This window comes from Capricornis sumatraensis, chromosome 8 (genome assembly GCF_032405125.1).
Source record: "Capricornis sumatraensis isolate serow.1 chromosome 8, serow.2, whole genome shotgun sequence".
NCBI lineage: Eukaryota > Metazoa > Chordata > Mammalia > Artiodactyla > Bovidae > Capricornis > Capricornis sumatraensis.
Window position 1 is genome coordinate 48,244,530 of NC_091076.1, and position 26,223 is coordinate 48,270,752.

The 26,223-nt window shown below is 40.0% G+C and overlaps 1 protein-coding gene across 2 annotated transcripts in view; it reads left to right on the forward strand.

Moving 5' to 3' along the window:
• Positions 1 to 26,223, forward strand: part of FAT3 (FAT atypical cadherin 3) — a 648,324-nt gene that overhangs the window by 508,600 nt on the left and 113,501 nt on the right. For both annotated transcript variants that reach the window (XM_068978441.1, XM_068978442.1), the window contains exons 7-8: positions 18,271 to 18,546; positions 22,240 to 22,450. In XM_068978441.1, the coding sequence (XP_068834542.1) occupies positions 18,271 to 18,546; positions 22,240 to 22,450 (487 nt within the window). The remainder of the gene's footprint in view (positions 1 to 18,270; positions 18,547 to 22,239; positions 22,451 to 26,223) is intronic.

The window sequence follows — 26,223 nt, forward strand, 5'->3', positions numbered from 1 at the left end:
TTCTTTATAGCCTCAGACTTTACTTCCATCACAAGTCACATCCACAACTGGGCATTGTTTTCTCTTTGGCTCAGCCTTTTTATTCTTTCTGGAGCTGTTTCTCTACTCTTCTCCAGTAATTTTTTGGGCACCTACTCACCTGGGGAGCTCATCTTTTGGTGTCATCTTTTTGCCTTTTCATACTGTTTATGGGGTTCTCAAGGCAAGAATACTGAAGTGGTTTGACATTCCCTTCTCCAGTGGACCACATTATGTCAGAACTCTCTACCATGACCCATGCATCTTGGGTGGCCCTACATGGCATGGCTCATAGTTTCATTGAGTTAGAAAAAGCTGTGATCCAAGTATTGTTTGGTTAGTTTTCTGTAACTGTGGTTTTCATTCTGTCTGCCCTCTGGTGGATAAGGATAAGAGGCTTGTGGAAACTTTCTGATGGGAGGGACTGGCTGTAGGAGAATCTGAGTCTTGCTCTGATGGGCAGGCCCATGCTCAGTAAATTTTTAATCCAATTTTCTGTTAATAGGTGGGGCTATGTTCCCTGCCTATAGTTTGGCCTGAGGGGCAATGGCAGGAATAGTGACCTCCTTCAAAAGGACTTATGCCAGGACTGTTGTACTCAGTGCCCCTGACCCTACCGCAGGCCACTGTTGACCTACACCTTTGCCAGAGATTCCTGGACGCTCGCAGGCAAGTCTGGCTTAGTCTCTTGTGGGGCACAATAAAGGACAGAAATGGTATGGACCTAACAGAAGCAGAAGATATTAAGAAGAGGTGGCAACAATACACAGAAAAACTATACAAGAAAGATCTTAATGACCCAGATAACCATGATGGTGTGATCACTCACCTAGAGCCAGACATCCTGGAATGTGAAGTCAAGGGGGCCTTAGGTAGCATCATTACAAACATAGCTAGTGGAGGTGATGAAATTCCAGCTGAGCTATGTAAAATCCTAAAAGATGATGTTAAAGTGTTGTACTCACTCTGCCAGCAAATTTAGAAACCTCAGCAGTGACCACAGGACTGGAAAAGATCAGTTTTCATTCCAGTCGCAAAGAAAAGCAATGCCAAAGAATGTTCAAACTATTGCACAATTGCACTCATCTCATACACTAGCAAAGTAATGCTCAAAATTCTCCAAGCCAGGCTTCAACAGTACATGAACCAAGAACTCCCAGATGTTCAAGCTGGATTTAGAAAAGGCAGAGGAACCAGAGACCAAATTGCCAACATTTTTTGGATCATAGAAAAAGCAAGAGAAATCCAGAAGAACATCTACTTCTGCTTCACTGACTACGCTAAAGCCTTTGACTGTATGGATCACAACAGAGTGGAAAATTCTTCAAGAGATGGGAATACCAGACCGCTTGACCTGCCTCCTGAGAGGTCTGTATGCAGGTCAAGGAGCAACAGTTAGAACTGGACATGGAAAAAAGACTGGTTCCAAATCAGGAAAGGAGTACGTCAAGGCTGTATATTGTCACCCTGCTTATGTAACTTATATCCAGAGTACATCATGAGAAATGCTGGACTGGATGAAGCACAGGCTAGAATCAAGATTGCCAAGAGAAATATCAATAATCTCAGATATGCAGATGACACCTCCCTTATAGCAGAAAGCGAAGAGGAACTAAAGAGCCTCTTGACGAAAGTGAAAGAGGAGACTGGAAAAACTGCCTTACAACTCAACATTCATAAAACTAAAATCATGGCATCCAGTCCCATCACTTTATGGCAAATAGATGGGGAAACAGTGGAAACAGTGAGAGACTTTATTTTGGACTCCAGAATCACTGCAGATGGTGACTGCAGTCATGAGATTTAAAAATATTTGCTCCTTGAAGAAAAGCTATGACCAACCTAGACAGTATATTAAGAAACAGACATTACTTTGCCGACAAAGGTCTGTCTAGCCAAAACTATGTTTTTTCCAGTAGTTATATATGGATGTGAGAGTTGGGTCATAAAGAGGCTGAGCAGCAAAGAAATGATGCTTTTGAACTGTGGTGCTGGAGAAGGCTTGAGAGTCCCTTGGACTGCAAGGAGATCCAACCAGTCCATCCTAAAGGAAATCAGTCCTGAATACTCATTGGAAGGACTGATACTGAAGCTGACATTCCAATACTTTGGCCACCTGATGCGAAGAACTGACTCATTGGAAAAGACTCTGATGCTGGGAAAAATTGATGGCAGGAGGAGAAGGGGACGACATAAGATGAAATGCTTGGATGTCATCACCAACTCAGTGGACATGAATTTGAGTAAACTCCGGGAGATGGTGGAGAACAGGGAAGGCTGACATGCTGCAGCACATGGGGTCACAAAGAGTTGGACACGATTGAGTGACTGAACAGCAACAAACAGCAAAACTTGCTTTACAGTGTTGTTTGGTTTCCGCCATACGTCAACATGAATCAGCCTCAGGTACACATTTGCTCCCTCCCTCTTGAGCCTCCCCCTACCTCCCACCCCAACCTGCCCCTCTAGGTCGCTGCAGACCACCAGGTTGAGCTCTCCATGTTATACAGCAACTTCCCATTAGCCATCCATTTTACATGTGGTGATGCATGTATTTCAGTGCTTCTCTCTCAGTTCTTCTTGCCCTCTCCTCCTGCAGCTTGTGATCTTATAACCACTGTGTTGGTGATGGACAGAGCAGCCAGCCGTGCTACAGTTCATAGGGTCACAGAGAGTCAGACACGACTGAGGGACTGAACTGAACTGAACTGAGAGTCTGCCTCTCCTGAAAGACCAATGGATAAAAATTTATAGTAATATATAACATTTGCACAATTAATTAGCATCATTCTAAGTTTCATTTGCCTGACATCCTGGGAGTAGTTAAATCAAGTTTTATCATGACATTGATATTCCAGTGAGAAACTGAGACACAGACAGGTTAGGTGGCTGCCCTAGGTGGACACAGGTAAAGAGATATCATACAAGTCCATTTCTTCCTACTCAAAATCAGGTACCATCTCAGGAACTTTCCCCTACATATCTATATATGCAAAGTATACTGGGTAATTCATTAGGGGAAGCATTTTGTCTAGTGGAAGGAGCACTGACCTTAAATCAGGTGACCCTTGTTCAAAGTCCACCCTAAACCAGTTTCTTACCACAGAAGGGAGCCTCGTCTCTATGAGACTCAGTTTCTCTGGCATAATGGGAATAAGATCTTACATACTTCATGGGTTATTGTTAAGAATAAAATAAGGTACTATGAGGTATCTTGAGATCTGTGACCTGCCAGACACATGTAGGTTTTATTATAATTTTTTTCTCAACTTAAAATTGAATAATATACCTACTAGCCATAAAATGTGTGGGGGCTTTTATTGTTATTTGTGAAAGGCAGCAGAGATATGCACGCCCAAATAATAATCTCAAAATTACACTGATTTGATTCAGGGACTCGTGATATGTGCTTTTGTGGTTTTAATATGCTTTCCTTGTTTGAGTCCTGCTTTGATTTATAAAGATATGAAAATCAGCTTGTGTTTGTTTGCTCCACAGCCAAACCTGAGATTAAAAGTCTCTTTCAGATCATCCCCACATTTCTTAAGCCCCACAAAGTAGTTAATTGAAATTGACCGCTAAGTCTTCCTGCCAGCAGGTCTGTGCTCTCTGGGGCTGGGAGGTCCATGATGTGCATTCCTAGGTTAGCCTTGCCCATGACAACCACAGGGATTCCATTCCTCTTTTATCTCTAGGTGATACTGGGAGTTCCTGATTGGCCTCCCTTGAAAAGAATGGCTGAGATGGTAAGGAATCTGTCTGCAATGCAGGAGATCTGGGTTCCGTCCCTGGGTTGGGAAGATCCCCTGGCCAAGAGAATGGCTACCCACTCCAGTATTCTTGCCTGGGAAATCCTATGGACAGAGAAACCTGACAGGCTACAGCCCATGGGGTTGCAAAGAGTCAGATGTGACTGAACGACTAACACTTTTACTTTTCACCTTAAAGATTCGAACTTTGTGTTAGCCTTTTCCTCCAACTTGCACCTGCTTAACAGGGGGTGAAGGGTAGAAACAGATCACTTTTGTTAATGCTGCTTCGGGGCTTCTCTGGTAGCTCAGTTGTAAAGAATCTGCCTGCCAATGCTGGGGTCTCCGGTTCGATCCCTGGGTCAGGAAGATCCCCAAAAAAGAAATGGAAACCTGCTCCAGTGTTCTTGCCTGGGAAATCCCATGGACAGAGGAACCTGGTAGGCTACAGTCCATTGGGTTCCAAAAGAGTCATAGATAACTGAGCAACTAAACAACAAAAATGACAACAACTAGTGCTGCTCCATGACCCCCTGGATCGAGGGATGCTCTCTTTTGGGTATATCTTTTGTTTCCTTTAACATTAGCTGCTTCTTAGCAGATGAAAAGGGCAGGGGCCCAAAGCTTCCTTGTATTTGAGGTTAGGACAATGCTGGAACAAGTGCAATTAAATAGATGAAATAAGGCAGCAAGCCAACTCTACTGTGAGACTCTATGTTAAAATAATAATGATAAAAATCTCACTGTATGTAATAGATCCATGCCTGACAACTTATGAGCAAATCAATTCTTGAAAATGGATTCCAACTTTAAAGGCAACAGGACACTTTCTGTTCAGAATAATCTCAAGATTAATGTTCCTTAAATGAGAATGGTCATGTCAGTTAGCTGGTTTGTAAATTAGGATTTTTGTATAACGGAACATCATGTTTGTGCATTTATAATTAATGCATGTATAATTTTATGTGTGGGCTTCCCTGGTGGCTCAGCAGTAGAATCCGCCCGTTAATGCAGGAAACAGGGGTTCGATCCCTGGGTCAGGAAGATCCCCTGGTGGGTGGAATGGCAACTCATTCCAGTATTCTTGCCTGCAAAATCCCATGGAGAGAGAAGCCTGGCGGCTACAGTCCATGAGTTCGTAAAAGAGTCAGACATGACTAAGCAACTAAACAAGAACTTAAATGCACACGGAAATGATATAATGGAATGCTACAGAATTTGGCTCCATGAGACCTAGGTTTGAATGTGGCCTTGCCATTATGACTTGGGCAAATTGCTTAACATCTCTGATTCTCATTTGTCACGTTGATAAGCTAAAGATAGTAAAGTTGAAGAAATGAATATGATATAAGTTGATACACTGGAAAACAAGCACATGCTGATGTGATTTTTCTTCTTAATGCATTCAAAAACAGGTCTTGCAAGCTTGGAGGGGATACCAGAGGCATTATCCTTGAAATTACAACTGTGGAGTGTTTTAAATATTGTTCTGAATGCAAACAGAGGCAGAATTTTCAGTAATTCAGGATTTAATTGGTTCTAATAAAAGACAGAGGCCTTACCCTTCAGCTCAGCCCATGGACACTTCATGCCATGAGTCTTTGTAAAGCGAGGCTCGGCATCTATTCAGACTTGGCTCAGACGAGCCTGCAAAACCCGGAGTGTTTGTGGTGGGCAGCACTGAAACCAGCACCGAGGAGACTTCCCACACTCAGGGTCCCTCCTGTTCAGAGTCCATTGTGCTTCTTTAGGCCTTTCAATTACCATTTTGAACACAACATCTTTGAAAGTTACTTTGCTTTGTTTGGTTGTTCAGGAGCTCACAAATGGCCCCAACTGTGGGAAATAAAAAGCAAATGAGGAAAAGGAAGTCTTTTACAGAGAAACACTTGTTCTGACTGTAGATTAGGCTCAGGACAAAGCAAGCAGAAAGAGGCAAGCTTTTCAAGAGCACATCAACTTTGAAACTTCAGGAAGGTCAGGTCAGGCTTGCTGGCTGGAAAGGCTCTTTTATCCCATTAATATAACAGCTTCTGTGAACACAAATATTTTAGCATCTTGGCTAAGTTAACTGGAACTTTTTAAAGGAAATAAATGGCATTCAAAGAATCTAGTATGACTTTCCAAATACAGTGGAGATAAAACAATGCCCAAAATTCCTCCATCACACTTCTCTGAAATTTTTCTACCATAAAGTAGAAGCAAAGATTGTCTGCATGTCAAGCTCAGCCCCATGGTAAGTCATCCTGGCACATAAGTCATGGTACCACCCTTCTCCTGTCACTCAAAAACGATCTCCACCAAAGTGGTGTATAGTACAGGTATTTATACGAACAACCATGGTCCAACTAAATTTATTTCTAAAAGTAAGAAATTTTTTAGACTACAGCCAAAAGTCTGCCTATTATTTAATGGAGAACCAACTAAAGGCTTTCTTATTAGGGATAAGACAAGAATTTCACTGTTTTCACTACTATTTAACAGTATGCTGTAAGTATCCACCAATACAATTAGCTAAGATAAAGCAATTTGTATTATAAGAGTTGTAAAGAAAAAGGTAAATTAATCTGTCTTTGTATATAGTGTAATTATATATCTGAAAAGTTCCAAGGAGTGAATGGAACTACTTTAAAAGATACGAAAATTAGTGAAGTAACAAGTTATAAATTTAACAAACATTAATAGCCTACATATATAGCTCACCTCCCCTGACCAAAAAAAAAAAAAAAAAAACAGTGAAAATGCGTAATGAAAAAGAACCCATTTAGGTTGGCATATATATATATATCAAGTTTCAAAGTGTCCAAAGCCTATTTGTGGAAAACTAAAACACTACTGAAAAAATAGTAGATTTGAACAAAGGAAAAAAGGCAAACTATATTCTTGGATAGAAAGACTCTATCATCAAGAAACTAGTTCTCCCTTAATTATTCTGTACTTTTAATATGATCTAAATTTAAAATGCTATCATTTTGTCAGATGCAATAAGTTGATTATAAATTAATTTAGAAGAGCAGCAAGCAAGAATAGCCCGGAAAATCTGGAAAAAAATAAAAAAAACCTTGGAGAGGGCGTAGCTTTTCCAAATAATTAAAATGTATATAAAGAAAATATCGAATCACTATTTACACACCAGGAAGTAACATAGTGCTGTTGGTCAATTATTCACGCTACGTCATTTCAGTCGTGTCCAACTCTTTGCGACCCCATGGACTGTGGCCCACCAGGCTCCTCTGTCCATGGGATTCTCCAGGCAAGAATAGTGGGGTGGCTTGCCATTTCCTCCTCCAGAGAATCTTCCCAACCCAGGGATCAAACCCACGTCTCCTACACCTCCTGCATTGGCAGGCAGATTCTTTGCTACTAAGCCATCTGGGAAGCCTAAGCAAAAGGTACAAACTTCCAACTATAAGATAAATAAGTACTAGGGAGGTAATGTTCAATACAACAAATATAATTAATACTTCTATATGTTATGCATGAAATTTATTTAGAGTAAATCCTAAGAGTTCTTACCACGGAGAAGAATGTATTTCCTATTTCTTCAGCTTTGTGTCTATATGAGATGATAGATTTCACTAAACTCTTTCTGAAAATCACTGCTTGACTTACATGAAGTGGAATCATTATGCTGTACATCTTAAACTTACAAGGTGCTTTATGTCAGTTATGTCTCCAGAAACTGGAAGGAAAAAAAAATACTACGAAGGCTCTATAATTAAAACATTTTGATGTTGATGCAAGAAGACAGATAAACCAATAGAACAAAATAGAAAAGCCAGAAATATACTACTTGCATATGTAGATTTAGTATAGAGTAAAAGTGGCTACTCAAATCCATGGGGATTCTAAAAAATATCATGTGGAAAAAAAAAAAACTGGACTCATTCCTCGCATACTATACTAGGAGAAATTCTAAATGGATTAGAGATAAAAATGTAAGAAAAAGAAGCATTTAAATTCTATTTTTGAAAAACGTGTAATCACCAAAACCTGGAAATGTAAAACTATGATTTAACATCCAGAAGCAATCAGGGAAAAGATTGACATATTCAACTACATGAAAATAAAATAAAAACTTTTGCATGACAAAAAAACAAGGTTTCCATGAACAAAATAAAAATAAATGACAAAGTTGACAACATTGGAAATTTATATCATGTTTCAAAAATAAACAGAGAAAAGGACTATCTAACCCACAGGAGAATGAGCTGATAGTTTTAACAGGAAAGGAAGTGCATGTGTGCTCCTGAGGGTAGGCTGGGGTCTTGTGGACAGGGCACTAGAACAGTGGAGGGCGGGGGGATCCAGCTGGATGCAGGGCCCTGGAAGCCAGGAGCGAAAACCTCCACCGCTCATCCAGGCCTCCCCCAGGGGCACCATCAGGGATGTCCCCTTAGCTTGAGACGGGAGAACTGAGGTGGGAAAGCGCTACTGTGGCTCTGGCCTTTCTCGGAGGCATTGGAGCCAACAGTTCTTAAATATGTGAAAAGACGCTCAACCTCACTCGTAATAAGAGAAAGGAAAATTCTAAATAACATTGAGCTGCCATTTCTCATCTATTAGATTGGCCAAAAATTTGACTGCATGCTCTGTTGCTAAGGCTGTGAGAGGGCAGTCATCCTTGTATTTAACCACAGAAATGCCAAATGATCAAACTTATGGGCACGGAAATATAGGAAGTGTTTCAGAAAATCATAAGCACTTCTTCTTTGAGCTAGCAATCCCAATTTTAGGGACACAAATATATGTTAGCAAAACTATGAAAACACACGGGCACAAGGCTCTTTATTGCATGCTCATTGTAAGAGCAATAGGAAACATCTTAAATGAACGTCAGTAGAGGACTGGTTGGATTAATTATAATACATCTACCCTTGGAAGATTATTTCTACACTGTTGTGGCATGGTCTTCATGATATAAAGCAGCAACGTTTGAGTCAGATGGCTCTTTGTTGCGAGCGGCTGACTTCAGGTGGCCGCAGCCTGCAGCAGCTTGAGGCAGGGCTTCGGTCCCCGGCCAGAGATGAGGTCGGGCTGCGGCAGTCAGAGGGCTGCATCCTAGCCTCCAGACCAAGGGTCAGTGACAAGGCCCTCACCCTTTGGCTTTGCAGAAAAGAATTCCCACAAAGAAAGTGGTGAGCAAGTATTTTTTAGGAGGAAAAAGTGTACAGTACATGTGGACAGCACGCGGGTGGACTCAGAGAGAGTCACGCTCTCGTGACAGTTTAAATGAGCTGATGGGGCGTTTCTTCCAGGTTTCCCCTGGCCTGTCATTCTGGCTTGCCTGGTTCAGAGTACCTATCTGATATGTCTCAGGGTCCTCCCACATGTGCACACACATCTCTTAGCCAAGGTGGGTTCCACCAAAGAGGCCTAGCTCGGCATCGGTTAGCCTCACTCCCCTTGGACCTCCAAGGAGCCTGTCTGTGCTTGTGTAGCTGGGGAGGTTTCCTGACTGAGAGAATGAGAGGTATGTGGGCCATTATATTCCGTCTGGGCAGCCTCCTCTCTCAGCCATTCTGCTATTGCTGTTTCAGGGTTTCAGTCCACAGGGAACCACCCTCTACTCCCTTCACACTGGTGCGGAGGGGCCCATCTGCCTCCTGCCTCAGGGCTAGCCTGGGCGTTACAGAAGGTTGAGCAGCTTCCCTGCCCTCTACCCGCCAGGTTCTAGGAAAACTCCTCCCCCCAGGTTGTGACAACCAAAAACATCTCCAGACACTGTGAAATGGCCCTGGGAAACAAGGTCCTCCTCGGTTGAGAACTACGGATAAAATGTTAGGTGAGATAACTTGTTGAGGGCAAGTGTACACAATATGTTTATACTGATAAAGTAGATGGATAAAATATATCATTACTGGAAAAAATGGTTGCTTATAGGAGAAGGAATACAAGAAAAGGAAAAATAATGAAGCTAAGCTTGACTATAACTTTTCTGTAAATTTAACACTGGTAATTTTACATATAATATAAAATGAAATTAAATGTGAAAAAATCAAGTCAAAAATTTGAAAGTAAATGGAAGCAAACAAATTTATATGTGTATCTAGTTGGAAGCATGTATGCACAGGGAAAACTATTCTACATGACTTTACACGTACTAATTTGACCATATATTCCTAGTGGAACAAACCTAAAGGACAAAAAGAACTGCAAAAGAATATTAGATCAATTCGAATGACCATAATTATAATTATAATAACAATATCGGTGTTTTTCAGACATTTTGTGGCATGTATTTCAGACAAGTAAATATTCAGACAGGTGAATAAGTATGATGATGTCATTGAGCATGAGAAATGTCATTGAGCATGAGCATGAGAAATGTCATTGAGCATGAGAAATGTCATCATGGGAGAAAGAAGATACACATGTAAAAAGAACGAGATTATGTAAAAACCTTGATGGGCACTTTAATATTGTTTTTGTTTTGTTTTTTATTGAAGTATAATTGACTTACAATACTGAATTAACTTCAGGTGTACCGCATAGTATCTCAGTATTTTTATACCTTATAAAATGATCACCACAGTAAGTATACTTCCAACTTGTCACCATGAAAAGTTGCTATAATATTGTTAACTCTATTCCTTTTGCATAACATCACATTTCACCCTTGTGACTTATGTTGTTACTGGAAGTTTATACTTCTTAATCCCTGTAACTTATTTCCCTTAGATCCTCACTTCTCTCCTGTCTGACAACCACCAATTTATTCTCTGTTTCTATGAGTCTCTTTCTGTTTTGTTATGGTTGTTTTTGTTAGGTTTGTGTTTTGTGTGTTTATATTTGTTGTGTTTATTTTTTTCTGGTTTTCTATGTTTCTCAGATTCCACATATAAATGAAGTTATATGGTATTTGTCTTTCTCTGAGTTATTTCATTTAGCATAATATTCTTTATGGCTATCCATATTATCACAAAGGGCAGGATTTCATTATTTTTTACAGCTGAGTAGTATTCCATTAAAACAGTCTGTATCTGTGTGTGTGTATATATATGTGTGTGTGTATATATATATAGTTGCTTCCATATCTTGGCTATAGTAAATAATGCTGCAATGAGCATAAGAGAACATATGTCTTTTTAAATTAGTGTTCTTGTTTTCTTCAGAAAAAATACCCAGAAGTGGAATTGTTGGATCATATATCAGTTCTATTTTTTATTTTTTTAGGAACTGCATACTGTTTTCCATAGCAGCTGTGCCAATTTACATTCCTACTAATAGTGCATGAGGGTTTCATTTTCTCAGCTTCCTCACCAATGTTTGTTATTTGTGGCCTTTCTGATAAGTCATTCTGACAAGTGTGAGGTGATATCTCATTGTGGTTTATTTTCATTTTCCTGACGATTAGTGATGGTGAGCACCTTTTCAGGTGTCTGTTGGCCAACTGTAAGTCTTTTTTGGAGCATGTCTATTCAGGTCCTCTGCTTATTTTCTAATCAGATTGGGTTTTTGATGTTGAGTTGCATGAGTTCTTTGTATATTTTGCGTATTAACCCCTTATGAGATATATCATTTGCAAATATCTTCTCCCATTTGGTAGGTCGTCTTTTTGTTTTGTTAATAGTTTCCATCACTACACAAATGTTTTTCAGTTTGGTGCAGTCCAATTTCTTTTTGTTTAGAGTTTCTTTTTTTTTTTTTGGCTTTCATTCCCGTAGTCTAAGGAGACATATACAAAAAATATATTGCTAAGCCCAGTGTCAAAGGGTATTTTGCCTATGTTTTCTACTAAGAGTTTTATGGTTTCAGGTCTTACATTTAAGTCTTTAATCCTTCTGAGTTTATTTTTCATATGGTATAAGAAAGTATCAATAATTCAGTTTGATTGTTTTGCATATAGCTGTCCAGTTTTGCCAACACCATTTATTGAAGAGGTTGACCTTTCCCCATTGTACTGTCTTGCCTCCTTTGTCATAGATTAATGGATCATATAAGCATAGATTCATTTCTGGATTCTCTGTTTTGTTTCATTGATCTCTCTGTCTCTGTTTTGATGAGGTGCCACACCTCATTGATTAGTGTAGCTTTGTAGAATAGTTTGAAGTCAGAGAATATGATGCCTGCAATTTTGTTCTTTCTTCTCAAGCTTGTCTTGGCTATCTGTACAAATTTTAGAAGCATTTGTTTTAGTTCTATGAAAAATGCCATTTATATAGGGATTGTATTTGAATTTGTAGATTGCCTTGGGTAATATGGTCATTTTGACAATATTAATTCTTTCAATCCAAGAAGATGATTTCTTTTTCCATCTTTTTGTGTCATCTTCAACTTCCTTTGTCGGTGTCTTGTAATTTTCTGAGTACAGCCCTTTTACCTCCTTAGTTAGGTTTATTCCTAAGCATTTTATTCTTTTTGATACAATTGTAAATTTCATTGTTTTCTTACATTCTTTTTCTGATAGTTCATTGTTTATAGAAATTCAGGTTTACTTACATTAATTTTGTATCCTGAAACTTTACTGAATTTAGTATCATATCACGTGTAAACAGTGATTTCTTTTCCAATTTGAAGTATTTAATTTCTTGTCTGATTTCTTTGGCTAGGATTTCCAAGATGGAAAAGGATTTCCAAATTTGAAAGTGTCAAGAGTGAGCATCCTTGTCTTGCTTCTCATCTTAGAGGAAATGCTTTCACATTTTCACCATTTATTATGATATTGTCTGTAGGTTTGTCCAACATAGTCTTTATTTTCTTGAGGTGTGTTCCCTCTAAACTCACTTTGTTGACCTTTTTTATAATAAATTTATGTTTAATTTTGTCAGAAGCCTTTTCTGCATCTACTGAGATGATCATATGATTTTTATTCTTCAGTTTGTTATTGTGGTGGATCACACTGATTTGTGGTTATTGAACCACCCATCCTTCCATTCCTGGGATAAATCTAACTTGATCATGGTGTATGATCTTTTTAATTTGTTGTTGAATTCATTTTGCTCATATTTTATTGAAGATTTTTGCATCCTTGTTCACCAGTGATATTGGCCTATAATTTTCTTTTTGAGGGGTGCCTTTGTCTGGTTTTGCTACCAGTGTTTTGCCGGCCTCATAGAATGAATTCAGCAGCATTCCTTCCTTTTCAATTTTTTGGAATATTTTGAGAAGCATAGCTACTGACTCTTGAAATGTATTGTAGAGTTCTGTGATGCCATCTGGTCCTACACTTTCGTTTGCTGGCAGTTTTTCGTTAATACTGACTCAGTTTCAGTGCTGATAATTGATCTGTTCATATTTTCTGTCTTCCTGATACAGTCTTAGAAAGATTATGTTTCTAGGGATTTATGTATTTCCTCTAGATTGCCCATTTTACTGACACAAAATTTGTCATAGTAATCTCTTATGAATGATTCTCTGTGTTTCTGTGGCATGAGTTGTAACATCGCTTTCATTTTTAATTTTATTTATTTGGGCCCTCTCCCTTATTTTCTTGATGAGTCTGGCCAAAGGTTTTTCTTGTTTCTTGAGGTAGACGTATATCATTATATACTTCCCTCTTAGAATTGCTTTGGCTGTGTCCCATAGATGCTAGATCATTGTATTTCCATTTTCACTTGTCTCCAGGCATTTTTTAATTTCTTGTTTGACTTCTTCAGTGACCATTGGTTGTTGAGTAGCATACTGTTTCAACTCCACATATTTGTGTTTTTTTTTTTTTCCTTGTGGTTGATTTCTAGCATCATACTATAGTGGTTGTAAAGGATGCTTGATATGGTTTCAGTGTTCTTAAACTTGCTGAGACTTATTTTCTAGCCTACCATGTGATCTGTCCTGGAGAATATTCCATGTGCATGTGAAAAGAATGTGTATTCTGCTGCTTTTGAGTGGAATGTTTTATATACACACACACACACACACACACACACACACACACACATATAGCTAGATAGAGAGAGAGAGATTGATATATATAATATTATATATATCAATTAAGTTCATCTAGTCAATGTGTCATTTAAGGTCAATGTTTCCTTGCTGGTTTTCTGTCTGGATGATCTATCCATTGATTTAAGTGGAGTGTTAAAGTCTCCTACTCTTCTCTCCCTTAATGTTTGTTAATATTTGCTATATGTATTTATGCGCTTAATTGGCTTCCCTGGTGACTCAGTGGTGAAGAATCCACCCGAAAATTTAGGAGATGTGGATTAGGAGAAGGAAATGGCAACCCACTCCAATATTCTTGCTGGGAAATCCCATGGACAGAGGGACTATAGTCCATGGGGTTACAAAAGAGTCAGTCACAATTTAGCAACTAAAATGATAGCCACATCATGTTGGATAAATACCTATTTGCATTTATTATCTTTTTGTTGGATTGATTCCCTTAACACTGTGTAATGTCTTTCTTTGTATATAGTTGCAGTCTTTGTTTTAAAGTTTGGTTTGTCTAACTACTGCTACTCCAGCTTTCTTTCGCTTTCCATTTGCATGGTGTGCCTTTATCCATTCTGTCAATTTCAGTGTGTATGTATTTCTAGGTATGAAGTGAATCTCTTGTAGGCAGCATGTATGTAGGTCTTGTCTTCTTTTATCCATTCAGTCACTCTATGTCTTTTGTAGGAGTGTTTGGTCTATTTTCATGTAATTATTGATAAACATGTACTTATTGCCATTTTGTTAATGGTTTTCTGATTGTTTTTGTAGTTCTCCTTTATTCCTTTTCTTTTCTTGCAATCTTCCCTTGTGATTTATGACTATCTTTAGCGTTTATTTGGATTCTTTTATCTTTATTATTATTTTTTGTGTGTGTTTATTAGGCTTTTGATTTGTGATTTATATATAACATCTTTATATATAACACCATGACCATGAGATTTCTATATAACATCTTTATGTATGGGTATTGATTTTAAGTTCATTATTTCTTAAGCTTGAATGCATTTTAACAGACTTACATTTTTTACTCCTTTGCTCCCACATTTTTGACAACACATTGTACATCATTTTATTCTATGTATTACTTATCTACTTATTATAGATAAAGATGGTTTATTACTTTTGTCTTTTCACCTTCCTACTGAGCTTTATAAGTGTTTTGATCCACTACCTTTCCTATATTTTGCCTTTTCCAGTGATGTTTCTCCAGTCATAGCCTTTTTTTAAAGTTTCTATTTGTGGCCTCTTCTTTTCCAATTAGAGAAATCCTTTCAACATTTCTTGTAAAGTTGTCTTAGTGGTGATGAATGCCTTTAGCTTATGATTGTCTTTTAAAACTTTCCTTCAATTCTGAATGATACCTTACCAGACAGGTTATTTTGGGTGATAGACTTTTTTCTCCATTTCAGCACTTGAATATATCATGCCATTTACTTCAGGCCTGTAAATTTTCTGCTAAAAAGTCAGCTGATAGTGTTATTAGAGTCTTCTTGTTTATAACTAGTTGCTTTTCTCTTGCTGCTTTTAAGATTCCCTCTTTATATTTAATTTTTGTATTTTCATTATAATATGTCTTGCTGTGGACTCTCTGTGCTTCTGTACATGGATGTCTGTTTCTCTTCCAAGGTTAGGAAAAATTCCAGCTAGTATATCTTCAAATAGACTACCTTCCCCCTTTCTCTCTCTGTTCTCTTTCTGGGACCTTTAGTGTGTTTATTAGTGTGTTTTATGTTGCCCCAGGGGTCTGTTAAATTATCCTCTTTTTTTTAAAATTCTGTTTTTGTTTGTTTGTTTTTTCTGTTCAGCTTGGAATTTCCAATGCTCTATCTTCCAGTTCCCTGATCCTTTCCTCCACATCACCTAACCTATTGTTGATTCCTTCTGGAGTATTTGTTTCTTCAGTTATTGTATTCCTCAGCTGTTTGGTTCTTCTTTATATTTTATAAATCTTTGTTAAACTTCTCACTCGGCTCATCCATTTTATTTTCCCAAGCTCATTAAACATCTTTATGATCATCATCTTAAACTCGATGGTGGAAGATTGCTCATCTCCACTTTGCTTAGTTCTCCTGGGGTTTGGTCTTGGTCTTTCATTTAGGTCATAGTCTCCATCTCCTCATTTTCTATATTTTCTATATTTGTTTTATGTATTAGGTAGTTCAGTTATGTTTCTCAATCTTGGAAAAGTTGCATTGTGCAAGAGATGGCCTTTGCAGCTCAAGCCCTCTTGATACAAGGGCTGTATGTTCTAGTGATGTCTCCTTTGTGGGTTGCATGGGCTCTTTTATTGCGATGGTCAACTACTGTGGATGTGCTGGTGGGCAGGCTGGCTGTCATCCCTGTTAGCTGCCAGGCCCTGCCACATGCAGTGGCCAATGGCCCACTGTGAATAAGGTCGGATCCCAGTGTAGTTGGCCACATGGCTCAGGGTGGGGGGGGGGGGTGGGAATGGGCCCTGGCTGTGCCAGTCCATTGATGGACAGAGTTGTTAACAACTTAGTTTTGAATTGGTAGTATCAATATGAACTCATGACATAATTATTAAAAATGCTTTGCTGACTCTGCTAAAAAATACCAAAGCTGACAACAATAAGCATTCCTAACACCAGATCATGGTTTCTGAATGCCACTTCTAAGTAAAAAGAAACCAACACATCTTGAAGTTATAGATAAATCAAGAATGGAGCAGAGATATGTATAAGATGACTGAAAAAATTACCAGTAGCAATTACTGGAAAGCAAGAAAACTATCAAAGACTGCTTGAGTTGTGTCAGAACATCACAAGAGCCAACTTGAGAAGGCCAAAGAAGGGCTGTATGTACAGCAATTAATATAGTCCTTTTCTACATGAAGTGTGTATACATGTGTGCATGCTAAGTCACTTCTGTCATGTCCTAACTCTGTGCAATCCCATGGACTGTAGCCCACCAGGCTCCTCTGTCCATGGAATTCTCCAAGCAAGAATGCTGGAGTAGGTTGCTGGCCATCCTCCAGGGGATCTTCCCAACCCAGGGATCAAACCTGCATCTCCTGCATTGCAGGCAGATTCCTTACGGCTGAGCCACCGAGAAAGCCCTTACATGAAGCGTACTTCAAAGTAACCAAATAATTAAAGAGAAGTTTCTTTTTAGAACTATTCTAGCTAATAATTGGGGAAGAAATCATAGAATTAAAATGGTGCTGTTTTACACTTTAATGAATTTACATTGGGTCATGATCATCAATGGCCGATATCACAGAATAAGATAGAGAACCAGATATTATGTATCTTCAGATGGAAATACACAGTTTCACCCATGAGGGGCTTCTGTCAAAAAAAAAAAGAAAAGGAAGAAGGAAATTGAATGGGAATTTTATTAAGTCTTCTACATAAAACTGCCAAGATAAGAAATTCAGGGGACAGAGTAACATGTAAAACAAAACTATAGGGATACAATAAGCAAAACTCAGACTGTGGGAACAAAACAAGAAATGGCTCAGCTTTTTGATTAACAACAATGGCAACATGGAAATCACAAGGGAGAAGTAGGGGGAGAAGCTACAGATTAAGAGATGACTGAAGGAGACATCAATCAGGTGCAGTGCGTGTGCCTTATTTGCACATCTTGGTTAAATGAAAATACATATTCACAAGTGCACCAGCATATAAGTGAAAGTGAAATCACTCAGTTGTGTCCAACTCTTTGCAACCCTATGGACTGTAGCCTACCAGGCTCCTCTGTCCATGGAATTTTCCAGGCAAGAGCACCAGAGTGGGTTGCCATTAAACAGTTACAGAAGTATGAACACCAATGGAACATTTAAAGACATTAAGGAATTGTTGTTTTCTCTGTTTAGATGCAGTAGTGGTATTGTGAATGTGTCTGATATGTATGTGTGTACTTTGACTCCCTGTCTTTTAGAGATGTACACTGAAATTACATGATGGCTAGGATGTGCTTCAAAATAATACAAAGGAGCAGATGGAAATGAACAGGCATAAAGATAAAGCAAGATTAGTCATGAACTGATCATTGCCAAAGCTGAGTGATGAATAATCAAGGGTTCATCAAGTTATGACTTTTATAAAATTCTCCTGAAAAGTTTGGAAACAAAATACTTTCTAAAAAGAAACTACTTGGCACCATGCTCTAGCTACCATTAGCATTAGCACCGTGCTCTTCAGTAGACCTCTGTCCTAAGGAGAAGCGCCTCTGCTCTCTCCTCTTTTTTCTTTGCCTCTTCCTTGTTGCTTGTCTTGTCATTGCCTCCAAGTTGAGTCCACTATCGAGCAGTCAGAGCACATAACCAGAATGTTATGTGCTTAACAAACTGAGGTCACCTTGGGATGTCCGACATTGCACCTCAGATAATCTTCCGGAATTATCATCCTCCTGGGGTCATCTCATCTGTTCAGTTAATAGTGAGAATATTGATCCTCACAGTTTATATTCCTGTTATTGTGAACTGCTGGTTTCTTGTCAATCTCTAATTACAGCACACTTTCGTAAGAGTCTCCCTACCTATTAAAACAGCTGTTTGAAGCTAGGATCCAAGGACATGGAGGGAAGAGAGAGGGAGGGGCCTCTTTTATTATCAGTGAGTAAATTGGCATCGGTCATCACTCTTGTCTTTTAACTGTAGGTATTTATCAAAGTGCTGGATAACAATGATAATGGCCCAGAATTCTCTCAGCCAAATTACGATGTGACCATTTCCGAGGATGTGCTTCCCGATACAGAAATCCTGCAGATTGAAGCCACAGACAGAGACGAGAAGCACAAGCTGAGCTACACTGTCCACAGCAGCATCGACTCTGTCAGCATGAGGAAGTTCCGCATAGACCCCAGCACGGGTGTCCTCTACACGGCTGAGAGGCTGGACCACGAGGCACAAGACAAGCACATCCTGCACGTAATGGTAGGACCCGACTGCTTAATGCTCTCCTAGCAGAAGCACCTTCTTAAGGCACACACCTTAGCCGCCAGGCGGGCAGGGCCCTTGAATTTTGTAAGTAGTAGTAAATTTGATCTTTTCACAGCAGGGTTGCCTTCATTATTGCCTTTTTACTTCAGCGAGGAATTACTGTTGTTAGGTAGTGACTCCTTATTTTTGCCAAACTGAAATTTAAACGAATTGTACAGTAAAGGCTCATGACAGCCTGACTTGAGAAGGAAGTAACAGACCGTGTTTCCATAAATCTCCAAGGCTGTGGTATTGGTTAATGTCCAGAAGATTTGGTGGAAATTTTAAAAAAAGTTCCTCGAGAAGATAATCACAGGGTAATCCTTTATTTGACCTGTACAGTTCTTAGTCCTTAGAAGCATTTAGAGGACTGATTTATTACTTGTTGCACTGGCATTGGACCTAGCGATAAATACTGGCTCACAAAAATCTCAGAACTCACCAAAGCCTTGAGAAATAAGTCTAAATTTGGGTTCATAGGGTCTCCAAATTGTGTAGAAGTCGCTTTCATTATAAAGCAAAGTTTGATGAGTTTGCATAAATGAGAAGTAAAGATTAGTAAGAAAACACCCTTGTTTATGACCTAAAACCTGTCCCTTTAACTATCCCTGCGCAATTTCACAGCTACTGCCCATCAGAGACCCCTGAGTTCCTTAAGACTGGGTAGAAGGGCAGAGACTTAATTTCTGTACTGATTGACTCCAGGATGCACTAAGATGCTATCAGTTCCCAAGCAGCTGAAGTAATGTTCCAGTAAATGCTGCTCTTTTTTTCAAGTCTGGAAACCTCTCTGGGCAAGAGGAAAGCTGAGTGCCATGGTGTTGGCCGTGGTTACGAGCTGAGAGTGCGGGGGACGGAGGAGGGACTCAGGTTCATCAGGTGCATTCCTCTGGCTGCTCATCCATGCATTCATTGAGCAGATATTTCTCTAGCACCCACTGTGATTACATTCTGTTCTAGGCACTGAGGATATAAAAGAGACAAAGTCCTTGCACCCTTGGACATTCGATTGGAAAAGACCTAGATTTCAATAATCCCAAAGTACAGAGTCCAGCTTGGTCCTTAGGTGGGGCAGGCTGGTCTATAGACAGGGAACTTAGCATGCTAACTGACTAGCATTTACATGTATCTCTTCAGGAACAGAAAACCCCTCCCAGCGACTAACACCATTCTTACCATTCTTCAAGCTGTGTCTGTTCATTCTTTCCTTAAATAACTCAGAGTTCAGTGTGCTCACCCTGTATCATTTATCTTTGATGTAACTGAGTGTTCAGAGCAAACAACTCCTTTATGCCGCCTTTCTCCAAACTAAGCCCTTTTAGTCATTTTGCTCAACTCCTTTCAGGTACTATTTTTGAAAACCCCTTCCCCTTATATCTAAAGGTAGGGTAAGGGATAGGGCCTTTCTTGGTAGATTTTCTAATTTCTTCAAGTCTCTCTGAAGTTAGGGGATCTACACCTGAATGAGAAAAAAAGCACACATTGGATTAATGCTACATACAATTATAGCAAAATCATGTGTTATAGAATTGATTAGTTGCAAGCTTCTGCCACAGGACTGGAAAAGGTCAGTTTTCATTCCAATCCCAAAAAAGGCAATGCCAAAGAATGCTCAATCTACCGCACAAGTGCCCTCATCTCACAAGCTCAACATCCGTTGGACCATCAAAAAAGCAAGAGAGTTCCAGAAAAACATCTATTTCTGCTTTATTGACTACACCAAAGTAGACTGGTTTGACTGTATGGATCACAAACAAACTGTGGAAAATTCTTCAAGAGATGGGAATACCAGACCACCTGACCTCCCTCCCAAGAAATCTGTATGCAGGTCAGGAACCAACAGTTAGACCTGAACATGGAAAAAAGGACTGGTTCAAAATTGGGAAAGGAGTACATCAAGGCTGTATATTGTCACTCTGCTTATTTAACTTATATACAGAGTACCTCATGCGAAAAGCTGGCCTGGATGAAGCATAAGCTGGAATCAAGATTGCCGGGAGAAATATCAATAACCTCAGATATGCAGATGACACCACCCTTATGGCAGAAAGTGAAGAAGAACTAAAGAGCCTCTTGATGAAAGTGAAAGAGGAGAGTGAAAAAGCTGCCTTAAAACTCAACATTCAGAAAACTAAGATCATGGCATCCGGTCCCATCACTTCAGGGCAAATAGATGGGGAAACAATGGAAACAGTAAAAGACTTTATTTTCTTGGGCTCCAAAATGACTGCAGATGGTGACTGCAGCCATGAAATTAAAAGACACTTGCTCCTTGAAGGAAAAGCTATGACCAACCTAGACAGCATATTAAAAAGCAGAGACATTACTTTGCCAATAAAGGTCCATCTAGTCAAAGCTATATTTTTTCCAATAATCATGTATGGATGTTAGAGTTGGACTATAAAGAAAGCTGAACGCTGAAGAACTGATGCTTTTGAACTGTGGTGTTGGAGAAGACTTGAGAGTCCCTTGGACTGCAAGGAGATCAACCAGTCCATCCTATAGGAAATCAATCCTGAATATTCATTGGAAGGACTGATGCTGAAGCTGAAACTCCAATACTTTGGCCACCTGATGCAAAGAACTGACTTGCTAGAAAAGACCCTGATGCTGGGAAAGATTGAGGGCAGGAGGAGAAGGAGATGACAGAAGATGAGATGGTTGGATGACATCACTGACTCGATGGACATGAGTTTTACTAAGCTCTGGGAGTTGGTGATGGACAGAGAAGCCTGGCATCCTGCAGTCCATGGGATCGCAAAGAGTCGAATATAACTGAGCAACTGAACTGGACTGAATTAAGCTCCTGCCATATGCAAACCAGGGAGAACTTTAAAGCAGTCAGGCAAGGTTCTTTGGTATTTCACCGTGTGGGGGTGTCACATTTTAGAAATTAAGATTTGGTTCATCTTCCCAGTGGTTAGGGTTCTCTCTTAGCTCTGGACCTTTATTTATGTTGGTTCCTCTTGCCTGAAATATATGCCACACACCACCTCCCCCAGCATTTTACCACTTCTACTTGGTTTTATAAGCTAGGCTACATTCTTCTTACTGCTTACTCATATTTTGGCATTTATCTTTTTGCCTTTTATCTGACTACTTACTTGTTTGCATTCCCTACTGAGGGCGGGAACTGTATCAAAATCAGTGCTGAAACACCTGGGGCCATCCTGGAGCTTAACAGATAATAGATGATAGTAAATGTTTGTTGAATGAATGAATGAATGAATGACAGTGCCTACATTGCATTCATTACTTCCACATTTCAGTTTCCCCTTTAGAAGAGCTGCCATTCACCATTCCATTAGCAACTGTTCAGGTGAATTACAGAGGGCTGGGTGAGGGAGACCAGAGGGAAGTGCTATATTTGTGATATTCAGGCTTCAGTTCCACAGGCACGAACTGGACACAGGCCAGAGGCCAGGCATAATGCTGAGCAACACAGTGTGGCCCCAGCTCTCACCGTGTTCACAATCGGTGTCCTCGCTTGCTAGAAGCACTGTTAGTTACTGAGAACCTACTCGGCCTGGGAATGGGTCAAGCACTTTCCGTGCATGATTTCATTTTGATTTCACTGTAGGCACAGCCATGTGAATTCTTTGCAACTTAAAGATTTTAGTCCTATTGCTTCTTGTATTTTGCCTCAAGGTCAGAGATCAGGAGTTTCCTTATCGAAGAAACTTGGCCCGAGTCATTGTGAATGTGGAAGATGCTAACGATCACAGCCCTTATTTTACCAACCCACTCTATGAAGCATCTGTGTTTGAATCGGCTGCTCTGGGATCAGCTGTACTGCAGGTGACGGCTCTGGACAAAGACAAAGGGGAAAATGCAGAACTCATGTATACCATAGAAGCAGGTGAGAGCTGTTGCAGACGGCAGCATCATGCATGGCACTGGACCCTCAGTAGTATTTATCACCGTGTAAAATTCTCATAGTTACCACTGGCATGTCTCCAAATGGATTTTTTGGCCAAGCAACTGCCCTATTTGCTCAGTGATAGTGTATTAAGTTCTTGGCATTTCAGTAATATGTTTTCCATCATTGACAGCAAAGAAAGAGTTTCCTTTTATTGTGTTCAATCTCAGATTTTTCTGGAATGGAGAAGAGAAAAGACTGCATAATAAACTCTGTGGCTTTTTCTGATGGGTCAACAAGCCCGTGGCCTCAGACTGAAATAACCAAAGCCTCCCATCATAGGAGGGCTGCCAGACAGTTCTGTGAATTGAATCTTAAAGATCATTGTTTCCTTGTCAGTAGGTGGGCTATGGGCTGTGGGCTATGGGCTTCAAAAATACCTACTCCCCTCACACCCTAGTTAGCACAAACTCCCTTCATTGGAGGTGATATGAGTAGCATAGTAGTGGGTAGGGACTCAACAGCCTGCTTAACCTTACAGATAAATAAATACAGGCTCTTGTGTTGTTAAAACTTGAGAGTATTTTAAAAATTCAATTTTAATATCTAGAAGGCAAAACCATAGTTTACTGATGGTCTGCAGATGGACACTTAGAAAACACTTATGACAGAAGAGATGAATGTCCAAGCAAGGAGAGGACCATAAGCCTAAAAATCACAAAGATCCTTTTTCTGCTCAGTTTTCCCTTTCCCTGTTCTGTTTTGAACATTCAGGCCACATATTTCCAAAATGTTCTGCAACGTTATGTCTGTTGTGCATAATGCCAAACGCTGTCTCCTTTCATGCTAGCGCTGGAAAGGCTTCTTTCTCTTGATTTAAATAAGGAGCATTTTTGAGAGTGGTTGAATTAAAATATGAATGCTAGAATGACAACTTTGGACTAAAAACTTTTAGGAAAATAAGCCAACAACCTTCTTTAAAAATAGCCCCTCTATTGAATGACAATATAAAACTATTTCCTGTATTAGACACTGACATTTTACATGAGTCTGTGTAAACTCTATACCAAAAAAAAAAAAAAGAAAAGACATGGGTTCATAACAGCCAGGTGCCTCAAGAGAATTTGTCTATTTCTTTTCCAATTTTCCATAGAGTTTCCTTTCAGCCTAAAGCCCGACACTGTGTGTGTGCATAGATGTGTGTTAATTGCTTCAGTCATGTGCAACTCTGTGCCCCTGTGGACTGTAGCCCGCCAGGCTCCCCTGTCCATGGGATTCCCCAGCAAGAACACGGGCATGGGGAGCTGTGCCCTCCTCCAGGGGAGCTTCCTGACCCAGGGATCAAGCTCATGTCTCCTATGTCTCCTGCCTTGGCAGGCAGGTTCTTTACCACTAGTGCCACCTTGGAAGGCCAAGCCTCACAGTACTTTTTTAAAAACGCTATTTTGCATTTCTTATCACAGGCCATTTTAATTATTTTGTTATTCAGTCCTTGTTCCTTTAGTTTCGCAAATAATATAGGGAAACTTTAAAAAAATAAATATTTAAATACAGCCATAGGAAACATGGCAATTCAATAACTCTTTATATTCATTCTGTAGCTCTCCCCTAATCATGTGTGTTTTTTCTTTTCTCCTCATTCATTTATGCATATATCTTCTTTTATGTCATTGTAATCATTTAGGTATATAGTTTTATTTCTACTTCACTTAACATCTTCCAAGCATTTGTCCGTGTATCTACTTGTTTTTTATATTTGTCATTAGGGCTACTACTTCTCCTCTCAGATAACCAGACAATTTCAAAACCAGTTTGGGGGTTCTCAAAGAGTAATTTAAGGGTAGAAAGTTGAAAGTTCTGCGTCGTTTATCTTTCAGCTTCCAAAGCCTGTGGCCGAGTGCTGATCATAGGGAAAGAATTCAGTCATTTCTTCAATTAAAGCTAGGCAGAAAGTTTTTTTTTCCCCTTAAAATTTATTTCATACAGAAAACTTGAATTTCCAGAAAACCCAAGGTATGCTTCATATCTCAAAGAATAAACTTTGATTAGATGTGCAAAAAGCTAATGAGAATTACAGGACAGATCGACCTATGCTTGACCTGGACCGGTTCTGGTTAAGCCAAGTTTCTTTGCAGATCGTGGTAGAAGACAGGCATATCCCAGCCAGTTCAGGAGTTTGAAGCAAATAACAAGAGTTTGGTGTAAAGTGTTGTTGTTTAGTCGCTAAGTCATGCCCAACTCAACTCATGTAAGTGCTCGCACAAAGCTCAGTAAGCAAGATATCACTCTCTTTACTGGTGGTACATATTTAAGGCTTCCCTGGCGGCTCAATGATAAAGAATCTGCCTACCAATGCAAGACACAGAGACTCGGGTTCCATGCCTGGGTGGGGAAGATCCCCTGGAGAAGGAAATGGCAGCCCGCTCCAGTATTCTTGCCTGGAAGATGCCATGGACAGAGGAGCCTGGTGGGCTACAGTCCATGGGGTCGCAAAGAGTCGGACATGACTGAGTGGCTAAACAACAGCAATTCATTTCCTATCCCCTGCCTGGCCTGAAGTAACTACTGAAGCTTTTTTTAAAATGTAATTAATTAATTTGGCTGCACCAAGTCTCAGTTGTATCCTGAGGGATCTTTCATTGTGGCACGTGGGATCTAGTTCCCCAGCCAGCGATCAAACCTGGGCCCCTGCCTTGGGAGCTTGGAGTCCCAGCCACAGGATCTCCAAAGAAGTCCCTGAAGCTTTTTGTTTTTACCCAAAGGACTGAAGTAGAATCAAGTACAGAACTTCAGGTCTTATATTTAGTTCAGGGTTGACATTTGGTGCCAGCAGTGGTTCACAAGTGGCTTGGAGAGAGGGCAGTACAGAAGAGACCAAGACTAGGAAAGAGCTAATTTACGACGGGAGAGAGCGTATTAGACACCAAGATGGATACAGATGGAAAGTTAATCTTTCTTAGGTCTATCTCTCTCGGTCTTCAACAAATATTTATTGAGCTCCCTTTTTGAGCCAGGCAGTGTGCTGTATACCAGATTCATAATGGTAGGTAACATCAGCACAGCTTTTGCCCAGTTGCCGAAAGTCTATAAGAAGCCATGCTGTTGTTATTGCTGATTCACTAAATCATGTCTGACTCTTTGAAACCCCATGATGTCACCCACCAGGTTCCTCTGGCCATGGGCTTTCCTAGGAGGAATAATGGTGTGGGTTGCCATTTCCTTGTCTAGGGGATCTCCCCAATCCAGAGATAGAACCCGCATCTCCTGCATTGGCATAAATTCCAAGAAAACAAGCAGAGATTAGCTTCCAAAGATTCAAGTAGAGCAGAAGAGAGTAAGCAGGAAGTGGATTCCAAGTAAGCAGGACAGTGTGCTGAAGAGAGAGAGAGACAAAGCAGCCGCTGGACAGCATCCTGGGGTGGGGTACCAAGGAGATCAACAGCCACAGGACCGCAGAGTGGAACAGTGCTACTCAGGGTCAAAGGCGGGGCCTCTTTCATCCCTGCCATGTGTATCTTGCTGTTATGTCCTGAGCCTGGAGGAAGAAAGGTCTCTCATAAAGGAAGCAAGGTCTCACCTGAAAACTCCATGTGGGGCCCCATAATGAGAATGTAGCATTCAGGCCTGCATGTCAGGTATCTCTACATTTGCCTCCCCTGAGATGCTGAAGTGAAATGATTCCTGCCTTCTTGTGAGGGTCTGTGAATCAAATATTGGAGGACACTCAATTCCACAGTACCATTCATTGGAAATTTGCAAGCGTGTTCCTGAGC